This window comes from Oncorhynchus masou, chromosome 14, assembly GCF_036934945.1.
Source record: "Oncorhynchus masou masou isolate Uvic2021 chromosome 14, UVic_Omas_1.1, whole genome shotgun sequence".
Lineage (NCBI taxonomy): Eukaryota > Metazoa > Chordata > Actinopteri > Salmoniformes > Salmonidae > Oncorhynchus > Oncorhynchus masou.
The window spans coordinates 1,008,900-1,028,513 of record NC_088225.1 but is presented as its reverse complement, the minus strand read 5'-3'; the positions used below and the strand labels follow the sequence as shown (position 1 = coordinate 1,028,513).

Here is a 19,614-nt window from a genome sequence, read left to right as displayed (position 1 = left end):
CGCATCCTAGCTTTCATAAGCCACAACCACCCTTAGATCGGCTACACAATTACACTCTCAAATCACAACCCCTCCCCCACACAACTCACAGGCCCACACACATGTACACACAAACACGCACACATACTGTACATACACACCAGTGGAGGCTCCTCAGAGGAGGAAGGGGAGGATAAGGAAAAGGGGAAAGGGGGATACCTAGTCAGTTGAAGACAACTGAAAATTGTCTTCCAAATTGAACCCAACCCCTCTGAATCAGAAGGACCCTCCTCCTCAGTGAATTTCATTTATTTTAAATTGGTAAAGCAAATCAAAAGCATTTTTTTAAATATAAAACTATACTAAATATATGTATGTCACCAAATAATTGATTAAAACACACTGTGTTGCAATGAAGGTCTACAATAGCCTCAACAGCACTCTATAGGGTAGCACCATGGTGTAGCTGGAGGACAGCTAGCTTCCGTGCTCCTCTGGGTAACAGTAGCTAACTCTGTTCCGTACAGATTTTGCGTACCGCGGCATTCAAACAAGGCTGCGATGAAAACTAATAGGACTGTAGTGACTGTGTTGGCATCAAAATCCGGGGTGTAAACTACCCTTCTATTGATTGACATGGTAATAGACCAATAGTAAGCGAGGAAAGTTGAAAAAGCGCTGTACAATACATTGCGACATATTGTGAAGTATCGTACAGCACGCATTATGCAACACATTGTGTGCCGTACAGAGTCTTTCCAACAGGGGTAGCGAGAGGGACAGGGAAAGGGGCATACCTAGTCAATTGTACAACTGAATGCATTCATTTTTCGCGTCATCTCTGCACGCCATCATGATTCTTAAAAGCCACGAGACAGACGCAGTTTATACTTGTGAAGATAACTTTAGCTCCGCACTTAAAACCCTAAAAAACCTGTCGCCCTAAAAATAATGATACATTATATAACCTCTTTATAGTGTTTTATTAACATTTTTGAGAAATCGGTTGAAAAAAGCAGTTTCCCCACGCGACATCTCTCCCCCTTTCACTATTACTCAGTAGCCTTCTCTTCCCCAACCACAATTGTTTTAAAGGCCAAGTGGAGCTCCATTGCATTCTTCAATCATGCAGAGACGGACAGAAGGTCTGAAGCTTGATTTTGCTGGAAAGCGGAGAAATTGTGCTTTACAATGGTATTCATATTACAGTTGACCTGGAAGTATACATTTTTGGAGGCACTAAAACACTCTCAAGTACGGACGTTTGTTAGTTATCGTTACATTGACTTACAATACAAAACCTAGGAGGCTCATGGTCCTCACCCCCTTCCATAGACTTACACAGTAATTATGACAACTTCTGAAGGATGTCCTCCAACCTATCAGAGCTCTTGCAGCATGAACTGACATGTTGTCCACCCAATCAAAGGATCAGAGAATGAATTTAGTACTGAAAGCATAAGCTACAGCTAGCACTGCAGTGGATAAATTGTGGTGAATAGTTGGCTTGAAGAGAGCGAAAGACAATAGCTGAACAGTTTTGAACATATTAATTTATTCCAAAATGAAGGAGAAGCAAGAGAGAAATAGAGAGATAGTCATTGTTTTTTCAGTTTCACTTACTTAGCTAGCAGATGCAGCTAGCTAGTTTAGCCTACTGAAACACCCTGCTCAAACAGAGGGATGCTAGCTATGACTATCCAACACAACATTCGAACACTTCCAATTCAAGGTAAGCTTTTGGTTTTGCCACCGGGGCAAGTTCTAAACTGCTTACTAACTGTACACTGTAACAAAACTGCATGATTGTAGGGTTACTAATGCGTTAGCTAGTTCTATTAGTTATTACGTTACTTTAGCTAATACGGTGACAATATGTAGGCTGTGTGTAGCGGTTATGATATTGTTTGGCTTGGATATGTTTTTTCACATGGTCACATACAGCTAATGTGTTGTGCAAAAAAAGTCCAAAAGCAAAGGGAAAAGGTGAGAGGAGGAGAGAGCATTGATGCAATAAGGAATACAACGTGGCTGCTATGAACTGTGAACTGTGATTTCATGTGATCAAGGATGCTATTCCTTCTACCGATTCTGTTCAAATGTTTCTTAAACGGAAGCGAACAGAACAAAACTGGGATAAAAATACCTGAATTTGTACAATAGAAACTCTTATTTGCCATTGTTGTACTAATGACTACACCCTAGATCAGCTAGATGCAGACAAGAGTGTGCAAGGCGGGATTGAATGTGTCACTGTCTATCAATGTGTCACTGTCTGTCATCTTTAACTGCAAAAAAGCAGTAACTGCTCATAGTGTGGAACTGAGAAAAATGGCTTTTATTTACCTTGGTTTCACAGTAACTTTATGTCGTTACTGCAAACATGACCCCCATTTTCTCAAAAACACAATACATTAGAGGAAGGATACTTGTCCACATGATTAAGCATGTATTTAATGTAGCAAAAACGACTAACTCATTTTCGGCCAAATTAGCAGTTACTGCCTTTTTGCTTGGTACTGTAGGGCAGACTACCTAAGCCCACAAACACAGGAAGTTTAAGGCTGACCCACTTCTCTTCTGCCAGAGGTTTTATTCAGGTCTTCATACAAACAAGCTGTCAGTGAACGCATTTAAAGACAAAAACAACTAGCAGCACTAACTATCTGAGATAAAGTAACAACGCATTGGCAAACCAGCTGCCTCAATAGTAATACAAGTAATATACAAAATGTATATAAAATACAAATAAACTACATGATATTTTATCATGTAAAATACCATGCAAAAAATGATTTTGTACCTGCATTATCTGATAGTTTGCACGAAGAATAAATTCAACAGCTCAACTAAAATGTAAATTGAATGAAAAATGGATTGTTCAAATAGACTTGTTGCTGTAGGTATTCTGCAGCTCATTAATGGTCAAATAGCCGCTACAACTGGGTTCCACTGTCATTGAGGAGGATCTGCCTAGAGCAGCCTCTACTGGCCAGGCATTGTAACTGCTGCTAGGCGCCATGGCAGTGTTAGTCTCAGGATTATGAAGGGGGAGTTGAGGGAGACTCAGGGGATGGTGAGGGCCTGGAGGGATCCCAGCAGGCAGGGGGACTGGTAGGACAAGAGGAGGGGGTGATTGATGGTCAACTGGAGCCACATCCCTTTCCTTTTTACCCTTTCCTTCCTCCTCCACCTGGTCCTTCCCCTCTACGCTCTCCATGCCGAAACCAGAGTCTGGGCTCTGGGGCTCCCTCTGCAGCCAACTGGGAAGCTCCAAGAGCTTATAGGAGCTGGTGGTGGTGGCGTAGAGAGAGCTGTGGTCCCCCTGGTAGGTGAAGTAGACGGGAGAAGAATCAATGCGGAGGCCGCTGGGGTAGAAGTAGCCGATGTTGGAGAAGCAGGAGGACTGGCCGCTGCTGTTCCAGCCATCAGAGGGGGTGTTGGGGTCAGAGTGTAGGAGGAAGGCTGCGGTGGTGGAGCTGGTGGAGTGGGTGACGTCCCAGACTTCTGTTCCAGACTCCTTCACAGGGGAGATGTCCTCGCCGGGCTGGGCGGTGATGAAGCACTCTGGAGCAAACAAGGGGCTCAGCCATTTCTGCATGGGGAGGGCCAGAGACACACATCAGTATATGGAGCACTGTACAGTGTCACGGTCATTGGTGAAATTTAAAGTTATGCTGATACTTAGGCAAAATGACAAAGGACAAATATTTTACTGCATCTACACTCGCAAGTATCAATTTTTGAAAGTTGCTGCAAGTGTGTGGCTGTATCCTTGTTTGTAATACAAGGTGCACACGTGAGTTTATTGGTGTGTTAGTGTGTGCGTGTGGTAGAGAGAGTGTGTCTATGTCTGCATCTAACTGTTAATGCGAGGAATTCAAACCAACAGAGAAACCATATCAAGGAGTCTATGCTCATGTCTAATGTTTTTTGGGGGGTTTTACTGTGGCTGGGAACTTTCCTTTTACTGGCAACGAAAGAGACTGTTCCCAACTGTAAGCATCCAATGTAAGTAAGTAAAAATCAAATCAAATCAAATTTTATTTGTCACATACACATGGTTAGCAGATGTTAATGCGAGTGTAGCGAAATGCTTGTGCTTCTAGTTCCGACAATGCAGTAATAACCAACAAGTAATCTAACTAACAATTCCTAATCTACTGTCTTATACACAGTGTAAGGGGATAAAGAATATGTACATAAGGATATATGAATGAGTGATGGTACAGAGCAGCATAGGCAAGATACAGTAGATGGTATCGAGTACAGTATATACATGTGAGATGAGTATGTAAACAAAGTGGCATAGTTAAAGTGGCTATTGATACATGTATTACATAAGGATGCAGTCGATGATATAGAGTACAGTATATACGTATGCATATGAGATGAATAATGTAGGGTAAGTAACATTATATAAGGTAGCATTGTTTAAAGTGGCTAGTGATATATTTACATAATTTCCCATCAATTCCCATTATTAAAGTGGCTGGAGTTGAGTCAGTGTCAGTGTGTAGGTAGCAGCCACTCAATGTTAGTGGTGGCTGTTTAACAGTCTGATGGCCTTGAGATAGAAGCTGTTTTTCAGTCTCTCGGTCCCAGCTTTGATGCAACTGTACTGACCTCGCCTTCTGGATGATAGCGGGGTGAACAGGCAGTGGCTCGGGTGGTAGATGTCCTTGATGATCTTTATGGCCTTCCTGTAACATCCGGTGGTGTAGGTGTCCTGGAGGGCAGGTAGTTTGCCCCCGATGATGCGTTATGCAGACCTCACTACCCTCTGGAGAGCCTTACGGTTGAGGGCGGAGCAGTTGCCGTACCAGGCGGTGATAAAGCCCGCCAGGATGCTCTCGATTGTGCATCTGTAGAAGTTTGTGAGTGCTTTTGGTGACAAGCCGAATTTCTTCAGTCTCCTGAGGTTGAAGAGGCGCTGCTGCGCCTTCTTCACGATGCTGTCTGTGTGAGTGGACCAATTCAGTTTGTCTGTGATGTGTATGCCGAGGAACTTAAAACTTGGTACTCTCTCCACTACTGTTCCATCGATGTGGATAGGGGGGTGTTCCCTCTGCTGTTTCCTGAAGTCCACAATATCTCTTTAGTTTTGTTGACGTTGAGTGTGAGGTTATTTTCCTGACACCACACTCCGAGGGCCCTCACCTCCTCCCTGTAGGCCGTCTCGTCGTTGTTGGTAATCAAGCCTACCACTGTTGTGTCGTCCGCAAACTTGATGATTGAGTTGGAGGCGTGCGTGGCCACGCAGTCGTGGGTGAACAGGGAGTACAGGAGAGTGCTCAGAACGCACCCTTGTGGGGCCCCAGTGTTGAGGATCAGCGGGGAGGAGATGTTGTTACCTACCCTCACCACCTGGGGCGGCCCGTCAGGAAGTCCAGTACCCAGTTGCACAGGGCGGGGTCGAGACCCAGGGTCTCGAGCTTGATGACGAGCTTGGAGGGTACTATGGTGTTGAATGCCGAGCTGTAGTCGATGAACAGCATTCTCACATAGGTATTCCTCTTGTCCAGATGGGTTAGGGCAGTGTGCAGTGTGGTTGAGATTACATCGTCTGTGGACCTATTTGAGCGGTAAGCAAATTGGAGTGGGTCTAGGGTGTCAGGTAGGGTGGAGGTGATATGGTCCTTGACTAGTCTCTCAAAGCACTTCATGATGACGGAAGTGAGTGCTACGGGGCGGTAGTCGTTTAGCTCAGTTACCTTAGCTTTCTTGGGAACAGGAACGATGGTGGCCCTCTTGAAGCATGTGGGAACAGCAGACTGGTATAGGGATTGATTGAATATGTCCGTAAACACACCAGCCAGCTGGTCTGCGCATGCTCTGAGGGCGCGGCTGGGGGATGTCGTCTGGGCCTGCAGCCTTGCGAGGGTTAACACGTTTAAATGTTTTACTCACCTCGGCTGCAGTGAAGGAGAGACCGCATTTTTCCGTTGCAGGCAGTGTCAGTGGCACTGTATTGTCCTCAAAGCAGGCAAAAAAGTTATTTAGTCTGCCTGGGAGCATGACATCCTGGTCCGTGACTGGGCTGGATTTCTTCCTGTAGTCCGTGATTGACTGTAGACCCTGCCACATGCCTCTTGTGTCTGAGCCGTTGAATTGGGATTCTACTTTGTCTCTGTACTGACGCTTAGCTTGTTTGATAGCCTTACGGAGGGAATAGCTGCATTGTTTGTATTCAGTCATGCTACCAGACACCTTGCCCTGATTGAAAGCAGTGGTTCGCACTTTCAGTTTCACACGAATGCTGCCATCAATCCAAGGTTTCTGGTTAGGGAATGTTTTAATCGTTGCTATGGGAACGACATCTTCAACGCACGTTCTAATGACCTCGCACACCGAATCAGCTTATTCGTCAATGTTGTTATTTGACGCAATACGAAACATGTCCCAGTCCACGTGATGGAAGCAGTCTTGGAGTGTGGAGTCAGCTTGGTCGGACCAGCGTTGGACAGACCTCAGCGTGGGAGCTTCTTTTTTTAGCTTTTGTCTGTAGGCAGGTATCAGCAAAATGGAGTCGTGGTCAGCTTTTCTGAAAGGGGGGCGGGGCAGGGCCTTATATGCGTCGCGGAAGTTAGAGTAACAGTGATCCAAGGTTTTTCCGCCCCTGGTTGCGCAATCGATATGCTGATAAAATTTAGGGAGTCTTGTTTTCAGATTAGCCTTGTTAAAATCCCCAACAACGATGAATGCAGCCTCCGGATAAATGGTTTCCAGTTTGCAAAGAGTTAAATAAAGTTCGTTCAGAGCCATCGATGTGTCTGCTTGGGGGGGGATATATACGGCTGTGATTATAATCGAAGAGAATTCTCTTGGTAGGTAATGCGGTCTACATTTGATTGTGAGGAATTCTAAATCAGGTGAACAGAAGGATTTGAGTTCCTGTATGTTTCTTTCATCGCACCATGCCTCGTTAGCCATAAGGCATACACCCCCACCCCTCTTCTTACCAGAAAGGTGTTTGTTTCTGTCGACGCGATGCGTGGAGAAACCCGTTGGCTGCACCGCATCGGATAGCGTCTCTCCAGTGAGCCATGTATCCGTGAAGCACAGAACGTTACAGTCTCTGATGTCCCTCTGGAATGCTACCCTTGCTCGGATTTCATCAACCTTGTTGTCAAGAGACTGGACATTGGCAAGAAGAATGCTAGGAAGTGGGGCACGATGTGCCCGTCTCCGTAGTCTGACCAGAAGACCGTACGTTTCCCTCTTTTTCGGAGTCGTTTTTTGGGGTCGCTGCATGCGATCCGTTCCGTTGTCCTGTTTGTAAGGCAGAACACAGGATCTGCGTCGCGAAAAACATATTCTTGGTCGTACTGATGGTGAGTTGACGCTGATCTTATATACAGTAGTTCTTCTCGGCTGTATGTAATGAAACCTAAGATGACCTGGGGTACTAATGTAAGAAATAACACATAAAAAAACAAAAAACTGCATAGTTTCCTAGGAACGCGAAGCGAGGCGGCCATCTCTGTCGGAGCCGAAAGTAAAGTAGTAAGTAAAGTTAAATAGGGACACAAATGCAGACATTTCCACTCAACCAGGTTCAAGATTATTATATTAGGCTGTCCACTAGGTTTTCGTGTCAAGAATACATTCCCGCTAGTGAATAAAGCCACATACACAGAATTGTATTGGTTCAACAGGTTTCAAGTTTAGCAGGAAGTTGGAGTATTTTCCAGGTACCTGAAAGTTTCCACCGTGGACAGAGTTAAGTGGCTGGAAGTATTTGGCGGGGTCAGGCACATACTGGTGTTTCCTGTAGACAACCAAAACAACATGGATTTTAATAAACCATCTTGGGTCTGTTGCAGAATTTATCTTGATACTACATACCCAAACATTATGCAACCAATGATAAAAATCAAGCCCCCGTCATCAACATGGCACAAGACCAAATTAACTCACTGAGCCAAAGGTTGTGGGTCTCACTCCTGATCTGAGCCAACAATACGCATATAAATCCACCTTTACGCATTACTCACCTATTATTAATATGTGTTTTGTAGAAGACTAGCAACATGACAATGATGAGAGTGAAAAGCGCACCACTCAACACCAGCCACAAAGCCAGGTCCGGGGACTGCACTGAAACACAGAACGGAAGCATGGTTGGAATATATGTCTCAGAGATGCATTTAACACGGGTCGTTAACACAATTTTGTAGACCAGCAAATTAGTCTTATTCCTGTAAGGGCCGCATGAACTACACTATGCACCGACTGTCAGTTTCTCTGGATAGGATAGAGTGCTCTGCATGACCGAACATATAGTAGATGTAATGTTTAAGTTTGTGGCATGGCATGGCTTCAAACGTACCAAAGGTTGGTGAGACCTCGCCCACTGATGTCCAGGATGCAGTGGGGCTCCACTCACTCCAGTGGCTAGAGGCGGGCTGGGTCGGCTTGACTCTCACCCTGATGTGATGAATCCCACTCTCCTCCACACCCAGCTCCATCCACGGTTCCTGCTTTGGTCTGGTAAAATTCTTGGCCTCCTGATAGAGACAGACAGGTAGATAAAAATAAGCATAATCACTAAAAAGCTACAAGACTGTCTCAAACTATTCAGGCTGAAATCCTGATTTGAGATGAGTGTGTGTAACTCATAATTGTACTACACAGGCTCTGGCGCTCGTCGGGTGTGACAGGGCTTGCAAACCATTACAGACTACAAAGGGAAGCACGGCGGATAGCTGCCCTGTGACACGAGCCTACCAGACGATGCTCGCTATGCTCGCTTCGAGGCAAATAGCACTGAAACATGCATGAGAGCACCAGCTGTTCTGGAAGAATGTGTGATCACGCTCTCCGCAGCCGATGTGAGTAAGACCTTTAAACAGGTCAATATTCACAAGGCCGCAGGGCCAGACGGATTACCAGGATGTGTACTATGAGCATGCGCTGACAAACTAGCAAGTGTCTTCACTGACATTTTCTACTTCTCCCTGTCTGAGTCTGTAATGCCAACATGTTTTAACTAGACTACCATAGTGCCTGTACCCAAGAAACTGAGGTAACCTGTCTAAATGACTACCAACCCGTAGCACTCACGTCTGTAACCATGAAGTGCTTTGAAAGGATGGTCATGGCTCACATCAACACCATCATCCCAGAAAACCTAGACCCACTCCAATTTGCATACTGCCTCAACAGATTCACAGATGACGCAATATCCATTGCACTCCACACTGCCCTTTCCCACCTGGACAAAAGGAACACCTATGTGAGAATGCTATTCATTGACTAAGGCTCAGTGTTCAACACCATAGTGCCCTCAAAGCTCATCACTAAGCTAAGGACCCTGGGACTAAACACCTCTCTCTGCAACTGGATCCTGGACTTCCTGTCAGGCCACTCCCAGGTGGTAAGGGTAGGTAACAACACATCCACCACGCTGATCCTCAACACCGAGGCCCCTCAGGGGTGCGTGCTCAGTCCCCTCCTGTACTCCCTGTTCACTCATGGCTGCCCGGCCAGGCACGACTTCAAAACCATCATTAAATTTGCAGATGAAACAACAGTGGTAGGCCTGATCACCGACAACGACGAGACAGCCTATAGGGTAGGAGGTCAGAGACATGACCATGTGGTGCCAGGACAACAACCTCTCCCTCAATGTGATCAAGACAAAGGAAATGATTGTGGACTACAGGAAAAAGAGGACCGAGCAGACGGGGCTGCAGTGGAGCAGGTTGAGAGCTTCAAGTTCCTTGGTGTCCACATCACCAACAAACTAACATGGTCTAAGCACACCAAGACAGTCGTGTAGAGGGCATGACAAAACCTATTCACCACCTATTCACCCTCAGGAGACTGAAAGGATTTGGCATGGATCATCAGATCATCAAAAGGTTCTACAGCTGCACCATCGAGAGCATCCAGACTGGTTGCATCAGTCCCTGGTATGGCAACTGCTCGACCTCCGACCACAAGGCACTACAGGGTAGTGGGAACGGCCCAGTACATTACTGGGGCCAAGCTTCCTGCCATCCAGGACCTCTATACCAGGCGGTGTCAGAGGAATGCCCTAAAAATTGTCAAAGACTCCAGCCCCCCTAGTCATAGACTGTTCTCTCTGCTACTGCACAGCAAGCAGTAACGGAGTGCCAAGTCTTGGTCCAAGAGGCTTCTAAACAGCTTCTACCTCCAAGCCATAAGACTCCTGAAAATCTAGTCAAATGGTTACCCAGACTATTTGCACCACTGCTACTCTCTGTTGTCATCAATGCATAGTCAGTTTAATAACTCTACCTACATGTACATACTACCTCATTTAACCGGTGCCCTGGCACATTGACTCTGTATCGGTGCCCCCCTGTATATAGTCTCGCTGTTGTTATTTTACTGCTGCTCTTTAATTACTTGTTACTTTTAGCTCTTATTCTTATCCATATTTTTTTAAATTGTATTGTTGGTAAGTAAGCATTTCACTGTAATGTTTACACCTGTTGTATTCGGCGCATGTGACTAATAACATTTGATTTTATTTTATTTTGATCATGCTTTGATGTCTATGGAAGTGAAGAATCAGCCAAAAATCACAGCTAAATACTCAGGCACCGGTATTATGCATGACTACCCACTAATCAGATTCACTCTAACTCATTCAGCAGGAACACTGCATGTTCAGCCAATACCACACTTTCACACCCACCCACACAATGGTTTTGTCTCACTCACCCCCCATAGCTGGTCTTCCCTCTTCACCTTCACCTGGAACTCATATGCAAAGATCTTCTTAGACAGCGGACTACCAGCTCTCCAGGTAGCATTTGTCCCATTGATGATGAGTGGGATACCAGGAGGATGCATCTTAACTGCGAGGAAACAGAGGGAGATGTCACAGTCATCTAATACCATGAAGTGGAAATATAGAGGAGGCGTTTTGGTGAACTAAGACCAGGTGATGGGTAACCATGTCTTGACACCTGAAGAGTTAATAATATTGTCATTTAGCAGATGCTTTCCAAAGCAACGTTTACATTGATAGTGGTACATACATTCCGTATTGAATATGTGAATATGGCCCATGCAAGAATCAAACTCTCAAATGAACCAGTGAAGAAAAAGTTCACCCGGCACAGCCGGAGGAGGACTGGCCACCCCACATATGCTCTCTCTACTTCTCTTTCTTTCTCTCTCTCGGAGGACCTGAGCCCTAGGACCATGCCCCAGGACTACCTGACATGATGACTCCTTGCTGTCCCCAGTCCACCTGGCCGTGCTGCTGCTCCAGTTTCAACTGTTCTGCCTTATTATTATTCGACCATGCTGGTCATTTATGAACATTTGAACATCTTGGCCATGTTCTGTTATAATCTCTACCCGGCACAGCCAGAAGAGGACTGGCCACCCCACATAGCCTGGTTCCTCTCTAGGTTTCTTCCTAGGTTTTGGCCTTTCTAGGGAGTTTTTCCTAACCACCGTGCTTCTACACCTGCATTGCTTGCTGTTTGGGGTTTTAGGCTGGGTTTCTGTACAGCACTTTGAGATATCAGCTGATGTACGAAGGGCTATATAAATAAATTTGATTTGATTTGATTTGAAGAAGAACAGCTATAACAGCTATATACAACAGTGAGAGGCTACTCTCGCAGGTACACTAGATAAAAGAGAGCACTGAAAAAGTGGACACTCACTGTGTTCAATAGGTGTGTATTTTATGAGGTTTGCCGCCTCAGACCCGTTACACTCCACCTTAATGCTGGGGAGGTTCTCGTTTGAACTGAAATACTGTAGAGAAACACAGTCAGGAAACAGATTGCATGTTTAATACAGTAAGAACTCCTTGCATCTGTTCTACATTCATGGAGAATAATTCCATTCTAACTTTAATTCTCATTTTCACAAGTAGTTACTATAAAATACATTTCACATGATATATTTAGTTCACGTTTGAAAAATACAATAGAAATCAATATACATTGAAAACAATGAAAATTATATGGAAAATAACATATATGTACAATAACATATTGATGGAGAATAACATACTGTATATAATTCTGATTCTGATATCAGGAAAAACTTACATGGCCCTTAAAGACAAAACTGCAGCCTCCAAAAGAATGACCTTCCAAGGGTTTGAGATCACAACCACTCTGGCTATACAAAACAAAAGAAATAAAATATTTCACAAGGATGCATTTATACCTCAAAACACAATGCAGTCATTTTCTGTATTGCAGTAATAATAAAGACAGACAAAAAAATATTCCTTACAAAAAATTGTTTTCATAGTCTTCTCTTGTACCGAGGAGCTGGCAGGCCACGTCTGGATCTATTCCCGAGCTGTTCCACACACAGGCGATGTTGTTGATGTAGTCATTCACACAAAACAGTCCTTGGAGGGAAAGACAGCAAAGGCAAACCAAAAAGAGTATTACTGTACATTAACACCTATCATTTTAAAATCCACAAACTCACCAACTTCACAAATCTAACTTACATTTTTTTTGGGGGGGGGATAAATTCAATCAATAAATCGTGTTTCTCCACAAGGTGCAGGTACTGTTTGTTTTTCACAGATCTTATTTGAATGAGTAGGCCCGAGAGTAACATGAAGTCACTAGTTACCTTGGAGGTTGTGAGTGAAGCCTGGTGGGACAGACAGCAGGAACAGCAGGTGAAGCATGGACCACATCATTACCGCCCCCGCCCCTGTCTAACTGGAAAACAACAGACGGCATAGATGAAGAAAAGAAGACAAAGAACAATCACTCACAGAGTCTTGGCCATTGCCACCACTGTTTAAATGTAAAACAAAGATGATGAAAACGTAAGATGAAGAGGCTGTTATAACAAAGCACTGGAACACCAGCAACATTTAGACAGTAAAAATCCTGAGTAACAGTTGCATAGAACAGGAGCAGACACGACACTGATAAGGGACATCCTGAATTGATTGTATACGACGTGAAAATCTTTCCGTCACAAGCCCAATACCATTATGACCCACTGTCATCACCTTTGTGCAGTGCAGCTATTCCCTCCGCAAGGCAATCAAACAAGCTAAGCGTCAGTATAGAGACAAAGTAGAATCTCCATTCAACGGCTCAGACACAAGAGGTATGTGGCAGGGTCTACAGTCAATCACGGACTACAAAAAGAAAACCAGCCCAGTCACAGACCAGGATGTCTTGCTCCCAGGCAGACTAAATAACTTTGTGCCCGCTTTGAGGACAATACAGTGCCACTGACACGGCCTGCAACGAAAACATGCGGACTCTCCTTCACTGCAGCCGAGGGGAGTAAAACATTTAAACGTGTTAACCCTCGCAAGGCTGCAGGCCCAGACGACATCCCCCAGCCGCGCCCTCAGAGCATGCGCAGACCAGCTGGCTGGTGTGTTTACGGACATATTCAATCAATCCCTATCTCAGTCTGCTGTTCCCACATGCTTCAAGAGGGCCACCATTGTTCCTGTTCCCAAGAAAGCTAAGGTAACTGAGCGAAACGACTACCGCCCCGTAGCACTCACTTCCGTCATCATGAAGTGCTTTGAGAGACTAGTCAAGGACCATATCACCTCCACCCTACCTGACACCCTAGACCCACTCCAATTTGCTTACCGCCCAAATAGGTCCACAGACGATGCAATCTCAACCACACTGCACACTGTCCTAACCCATCTGGACAAGAGGAATACCTATGTGAGAATGCTGTTCATCGACTACAGCTCGGCATTTAACACCATAGTACCCTCCAAGCTCGTCATCAAGCTCGAGACCCTGGGTCTCGACCCCGCCCTGTGCAACTGGGTACTGGATTTCCTGACGGGCCGCCCCAGGTGGTGAGGGTAGGCAACAACATCTCCACCCCGCTGATCCTCAACACTGGGGCCCCACAAGGGTGCGTTCTGAGCCCTCTCCTGTACTCCCTGTTCACCCACGACTGCGTGGCCACGCACGCCTCCAACTCAATCATCAAGTTTGCGGACGACACAACAGTGGTAGGCTTGATTACCAACAACGACGAGACGGCCTACAGGAAGGAGGTGAGGGCCCTCGGAGTGTGGTGTCAGGAAAATAACCTCACACTCAACGTCAACAAAACTAAGGAGAGAATTGTGGACTTCAGGAAACAGCAGAGGGAACACCCCCCTATCCACATCGATGGAACAGTAGTGGAGAGGGTAGTAAGTTTTAAGTTCCTTGGCATACACATCACAGACAAACTGAATTGGTCAACCCACACAGACAGCATCGTGAAGAAGGCACAGCAGCGCCTCTTCAACCTCAGGAGGCTGAAGAAATTCGGCTTGTCACCAAAAGCACTCACAAACTTCTACAGATGCACAATCGAGAGCATCCTGGCGGGCTGTATCACCGCCTGGTACGACAACTGCTCCGCCCACAACCATAAGGCTCTCCAGAGGGTAGTGAGGTCTGCACAACGCATCACTGGGGGCAAACTACCTGCCCTCCAGGTCACCTACACCACCCGATGTTACAGGAAGGCCATAAAGATCATCAAGGACAACAACCACCCAAGCCACTGCCTGTTCATCCCGCTATCATCCAGAAGGCGAGGTCAGTACAGGTGCATCAAAGCTGGGACAGAGAGACTAAAAAACAGCTTCTATCTCAAGGCCATCAGACTGTTAAACAGCAACCACTAACAGTGGCTGCTGCCAACACACTGACTCAACTCCAGCCACTTTAATAATGGGAATAATGGGAATTGATGGGAAATGATGTAAAATATATCACTAGCCACTTTAAACAATGCTACCTAATATAATATTTACATACCCTACATTATTCATCTCTTATGTATAGGTATATGCTGTACTCTATATCACCTACTGCATCTTTATGTAATACATGTATCACTAGCCACTTTAACTATGCCACTTTGTTTACATACTCATCTCATATGTATATACTGTACTCGATACCATCTACTGTATCTTGCCTATGCTGCTCTGTACACATCACAGTGTGTCAAATTCGAGGGTCTGCTGTCCGGACCTCTGGCATGGGGGTGCCACAGGGTTCAATTCTTGGACCGACACTCTTCTCTTTATACATCAATGAGGTCTCTAGGATAGGATAAGTAATCCTTCTCACCCCCCCCCCCCTCCCCCTTAATGATTTAGATGCACTATTGTAAAGTGGCTGTTCCACTGGATGTCAGAAGGTGAATTCACCGATTTGTAAGTCGCTCTGGATAAGAGCGTCTGCTAAATGACTTAAATGTAAATGTAAATGACTTAAATGTCTCTCTTGCTGCTGGTGAGTCTCTGATCCACCTCTACGCAGACGACACCATTCTGTATACTTCTGGCCCTTCTTTGGACACTGTGTTAACAACTCTCCAGGCAAGCTTCAATGCCATACAACTCTCCTTCTGTGGCCTCCAATTGCTCTTAAATACAAGTAAAACTAAATGCATGCTCTTCAACCGATCGCTACCCGCCCCTGCCCGCCTGTCCAACATCACTACTCTGGACGGCTCTGACTTAGAATACGTGGACAACTACAAATACTTAGGTGTCTGGTTAGACTGTAAATTCTCCTTCCAGACCCATATCAAATATCTCCAATCCAAAGTTAAATCTAGAATTGGCTTCCTATTTCGCAAAACAAAGCATCCTTCACTCATGCTGCCAAACATACCCTTGTAAAACTGACCATCCTACCAATCCTCGACTTTGGCGATGTCATTTACAAAATTGCCTCCAATACCCTACTCAACAAATTGGATGGAGTCTATCACAGTGCAATCCGTTTTGTCACCAAAGCCCCATATACTACCCACCATTGCGACCTGTACGCTCTCGTTGGCTGGCCCTAGCTTCATACTCATCGCCAAACCCACTGGCTCCATGTCATCTACAAGACCCTGCTAGGTAAAGTCCCCCCTTATCTCAGCTCGCTGGTCACCATAGCATCTCCCACCTGTAGCACACGCTCCAGCAGGTAATATCTCTCTAGTCACCCCCAAAACCAATTCTTTCTTTGGCCGCCTCTCCTTCCAGTTCTCTGCTGCCAATGACTGGAACGAACTACAAAAAGCACTGAAACTGGAAACACTTATCTCCCTCACTAGCTTTAAGCACCAACTGTCAGAGCAGCTCACCGATTACTGCACCTATACATAGCCCACCTATATTTTAGCCCAAACAACTACCTCTTTCCCTACTGTATTTAATAAATTTATTTATTTTGCTCCTTTGCACCCCATTATTTTTATTTCTACTTTGCACATTCTTCCATTGCAAATTTACCATTCCAGTGTTTTACTTGCTATATTGTATTTACCTTGCCACCATGGCCTTTTTTTGCCTTTACCTCCCTTATCTCACCTCATTTGCTCACATCGTATATAGACTTGTTTATACTGTATTATTGACTGTATGTTTGTTTTACTCCATGTGTAACTCTGTGTCGTTGTATGTGTCGAACTGCTTTGCTTTATCCTGGCCAGGTCGCAATTGTAAATGAGAACTTGTTCTCAACTTGCCTACCTGGTTAAATGAAGGTGAAATAAATAAATAAATATATCTTTATGTACATATTCTTTATCCCCTTACACTTGTGTGTATAAGACAGTAGTTTTGGAATTGTTAGTTAGATTACTTGTTGGTTATTACTGCATTGTCGGAACTAGAAGCACAAGCATTTCGCTACACTCGCATTAACATCTGCTAACCATGTGTATGTGACAAATAAAATTTGATTTGATTTTGATTTGACTGTAGTACATGAAGAGTTTTGGTAGGCACTTAAAGGCAGCAGCAGAAACTCCTCTAGAATTGATATCTATACAGAATACACATTCATCTGACTGATGAATACTGCATGACTTAATGTTGAACTCTCAATGAGAAAACCTTTTGTACTCTTGTCTCCCCTTAATAGGCTGATGTTGTAGTTCGTTTGCACCAATAGACAGCTAAAAAACTAGACAGTCTAAACACTATCCTCTTGAGTGCTTGTTGGACAGATTCACCAGGTTGGCCTAGATGTAAAAAAACATATATATATATATATATATATATATATATACAGTATGATGAAATGTCACATACGCCGGATAGGTGCAGTGAAATGTATTGTTTTACAGAGTCAGCCATAGTAATTAGGGTTAAGTGTCTTGCACAATGGCACGTCAACAGATTTTGCACCTTGTTGGCTTGGGTATTCAAACCAGCGACCTTCATTGTGGCTCAATACTCTAACCGCTAGGCTACCTGCCGTCCTAAAGATTAGTTTTAAATGACTACATTCGGTGATGCGGCTGACACCTTGATGATAACAAGAACGATACAGGGATAGATACTCAATGATAATTTGGCTTTTATATATATATATATATATATATATATATATATATATATATATATATATATATATAAAATATTAGTCTAAGTTGAATCTTAGAGAGTAAGTGCTAATGCACATGTAAACAAATAGGTATTCAACCTCTTCAGACTTACCCTCTTAGTCAGGGTCGACGTGTCAGCACAGTCCTCATTCTGTTCTCCTACTTTCTTTGCTCTGTTTTGACTATTTGACTTGTGCAGATGCTCTCTCCTCTCTGTCTCCTTAGCCTCAGGTCTCTGTCTGTCTGTCTCTCCCTTTGTGACTGTCTCTCTTTGTGCCTTTAGCGCTCTCTCACTCTGACTTTCTGTCTCTATCATTCTCTCCTGCTCCTTAACGCTATCGCTCTCTTACTCTCTCTCTCTCCCCCCCTCTCGATTGAAGTGCCCAATGACATTTCATGGTGACAAACGTAACCACAACCTCTCGCTAAGGCTGACATTTGCCTGTGTCTTGCAGGAAGCCACACAAAACATTGAAGATTAAAAAAAAGTATAATTACCATTCTCTACAACAGTGTTTATCAACCTTGGTCCTGGGGACTCAAAGGGTTGCCCATTTTTGTTTTTGCCCTAGCACTCACACACCTGTTTCAAATTAAAGGCATGAAGATGAGTTGATTACTTAAAATAACTGCAATAGTGCTTGGTCCAAAACGAAGATGTGGTAGCCCTTCCTAGGACCAGGATTGAGAAACACTTCTCTACAACACATACTCTACAAGCAAAGCCATTAGGGCCCTGAGCCCCGTTATGTGTTAAGGTATAAATGGTGTAGGTATAAATAGTGAATACACGCATCTTGTTTCAGTCAAGCACCGATAAAGTAGGCTAGAACAGAGACGCACGTTTACACAGACATTGCGTTGGAGAGGCAGTTGCAGCACGTTCTGTGTGGTGCATACCTTGGATTGCATTTCTCAAGCGTATGCCTCAAACTGTATGCCTCAAACTGTATGCGTAGACGGCTTGACAGAAATGGTAGCAGAAGGTGAATGTTGAACTTTTGTTGCACACATAACCAGATGATGTAACATCCGGGGTGTAGTGGGTGAGAAGTCAGTTGCAGGAAGCAGAGAGTTCAGCGTAGTGCTATACTTTTTAATGCACAAAAATGGTGACCATAAGCCAACCCCACGAAACACAGGCCGCACACCAAAACAAATGCCCCAAACACGGGGGACTTAAACAGTCCAGCAAAACCTACGAAAATGGGAAAACCGTAACTCACAGACATGCACACAAGTACACCAAACAATCCCAAACCAGGCCTGCTGGTAAATAAAGCCCGACTAATCAGCCTAAAACACAAACAGGTGAAACCAATAAACAGAAAGGGGAAAGGGGATCAGTGGCAGCTAGTAGGCTGGTGACGACGACCGCCGAGCGCCACCCGAACAGGAAGGGGAGCCACCTTCGGTAGGAGTCGTGACAGTGCCCCCCCCCCCAACACACGGTTCCCGCAGCGCGCTGACACTGGGCTCGAGGGCGACCCGGAGGGCGAGGCGCAGGGCGATCCGGATGGAGGTGATGGAAATCCCTCAACAGTGATGGGTCCAAGATGTCCCCCACCGGTACCCAGCACCTCTCCCCTGGACCGTACCCCTCCCAGTCCACGAGGTACTGCAGGCCCCTCACCCGGCGTCTCGAGTCCAGTATGGCCCGTATCGTGTACGCCGGGGACCCCTCGATGTCTAGTGGGGGCGGAGGGACCTCCAGCACCTCCGGCACCTCACCGTCCTGCAGGGGACCAGCTACCACCGGCCTGAGGAGAGACACATGAAATGAGGGGTTAATACGATAATTGATAGAGAGTTGTAATCTATAACACACCTCGTTTATCCTCCTCAGGACTTTGAAGGGCCCCACACAATGCGGCCCCAGCTTCCGGCGGGGTAAGCTGAGGGGTAGGGTTCAGGTCGAGAGCCAGACCCTGTCCCCCAGTACAAACACGGGGGCCTCACTGCGGTGGTAGTCAGCACTCCTCTTCTGCCATCCACTGGCTTGTTTGAGGGATTCCTGGACAGCTCTCCAGGTCTCCTTGGAGAGCTGCACCCACTCCTCCACCGCAGGAGCCTCGGTCTGACTCGGATGCCAAGACGCCAGGACCGGCTGGTAGCCCAACACACACTGAAATGGTGATAGGTTCGTCGAGGAGTGACGGAGTGAGTTCTGGGCCAACTTTGCCCATGGGACGTACCTAGACCACTCCCCTGGCCGGTCCTGGCAATACGACCGCAAAAACCTACCCACCTCCTGGTTCACTCTCTCCACCTGCCCATTACTCTCGGGGT

The 19,614-nt window shown here is 45.4% G+C and overlaps 1 protein-coding gene across 2 annotated transcripts; it reads right to left on the bottom strand.

Annotated features, from left to right (window-relative positions):
- Nucleotides 1-1,512: 1,512 nt before the first annotated feature.
- LOC135553935 (interleukin-2 receptor subunit beta-like) lies at nucleotides 1,513-17,685 on the bottom strand. Of its 2 annotated transcripts, none has more exons than XM_064985881.1 (10): nucleotides 17,438-17,685; nucleotides 12,571-12,658; nucleotides 12,217-12,337; nucleotides 12,027-12,099; nucleotides 11,634-11,727; nucleotides 10,675-10,811; nucleotides 8,312-8,489; nucleotides 7,977-8,079; nucleotides 7,678-7,750; nucleotides 1,513-3,574 (listed from the first exon to the last, which is right to left on the bottom strand). In XM_064985881.1, the coding sequence occupies exons 1-10, from the start codon at nucleotides 17,639-17,641 to the stop codon at nucleotides 2,861-2,863; spliced, it is 1,785 nt and encodes a 594-aa protein (XP_064841953.1). In that variant the 5' UTR covers nucleotides 17,642-17,685; the 3' UTR covers nucleotides 1,513-2,860. The 2 variants fall into 2 exon arrangements, with proteins under 2 accessions (XP_064841953.1, XP_064841954.1); XM_064985882.1 differs by having other exon boundaries at nucleotides 12,571-12,662; nucleotides 17,438-17,527.
- Nucleotides 17,686-19,614: the final 1,929 nt, after the last annotated feature.

Excerpts from the sequence above, each read along its gene's own strand:
- LOC135553935 (XM_064985881.1), bottom strand. The coding sequence starts at position 17,641 with ATGATAGAGACAGAAAGTCAGAGTGAGAGAGCGCTAAAGGCACAAAGA. Across the intron at positions 12,659-17,437 it reads CGTCGACCCTGACTAAGAGG|ACAGGGGCGGGGGCGGTAAT; the intron begins GTAAGTCTGAAG and ends TTTTCCAGTTAG. Across the intron at positions 3,575-7,677 it reads TCCACGGTGGAAACTTTCAG|AAATGGCTGAGCCCCTTGTT; the intron begins GTACCTGGAAAA and ends CTCCCCATGCAG.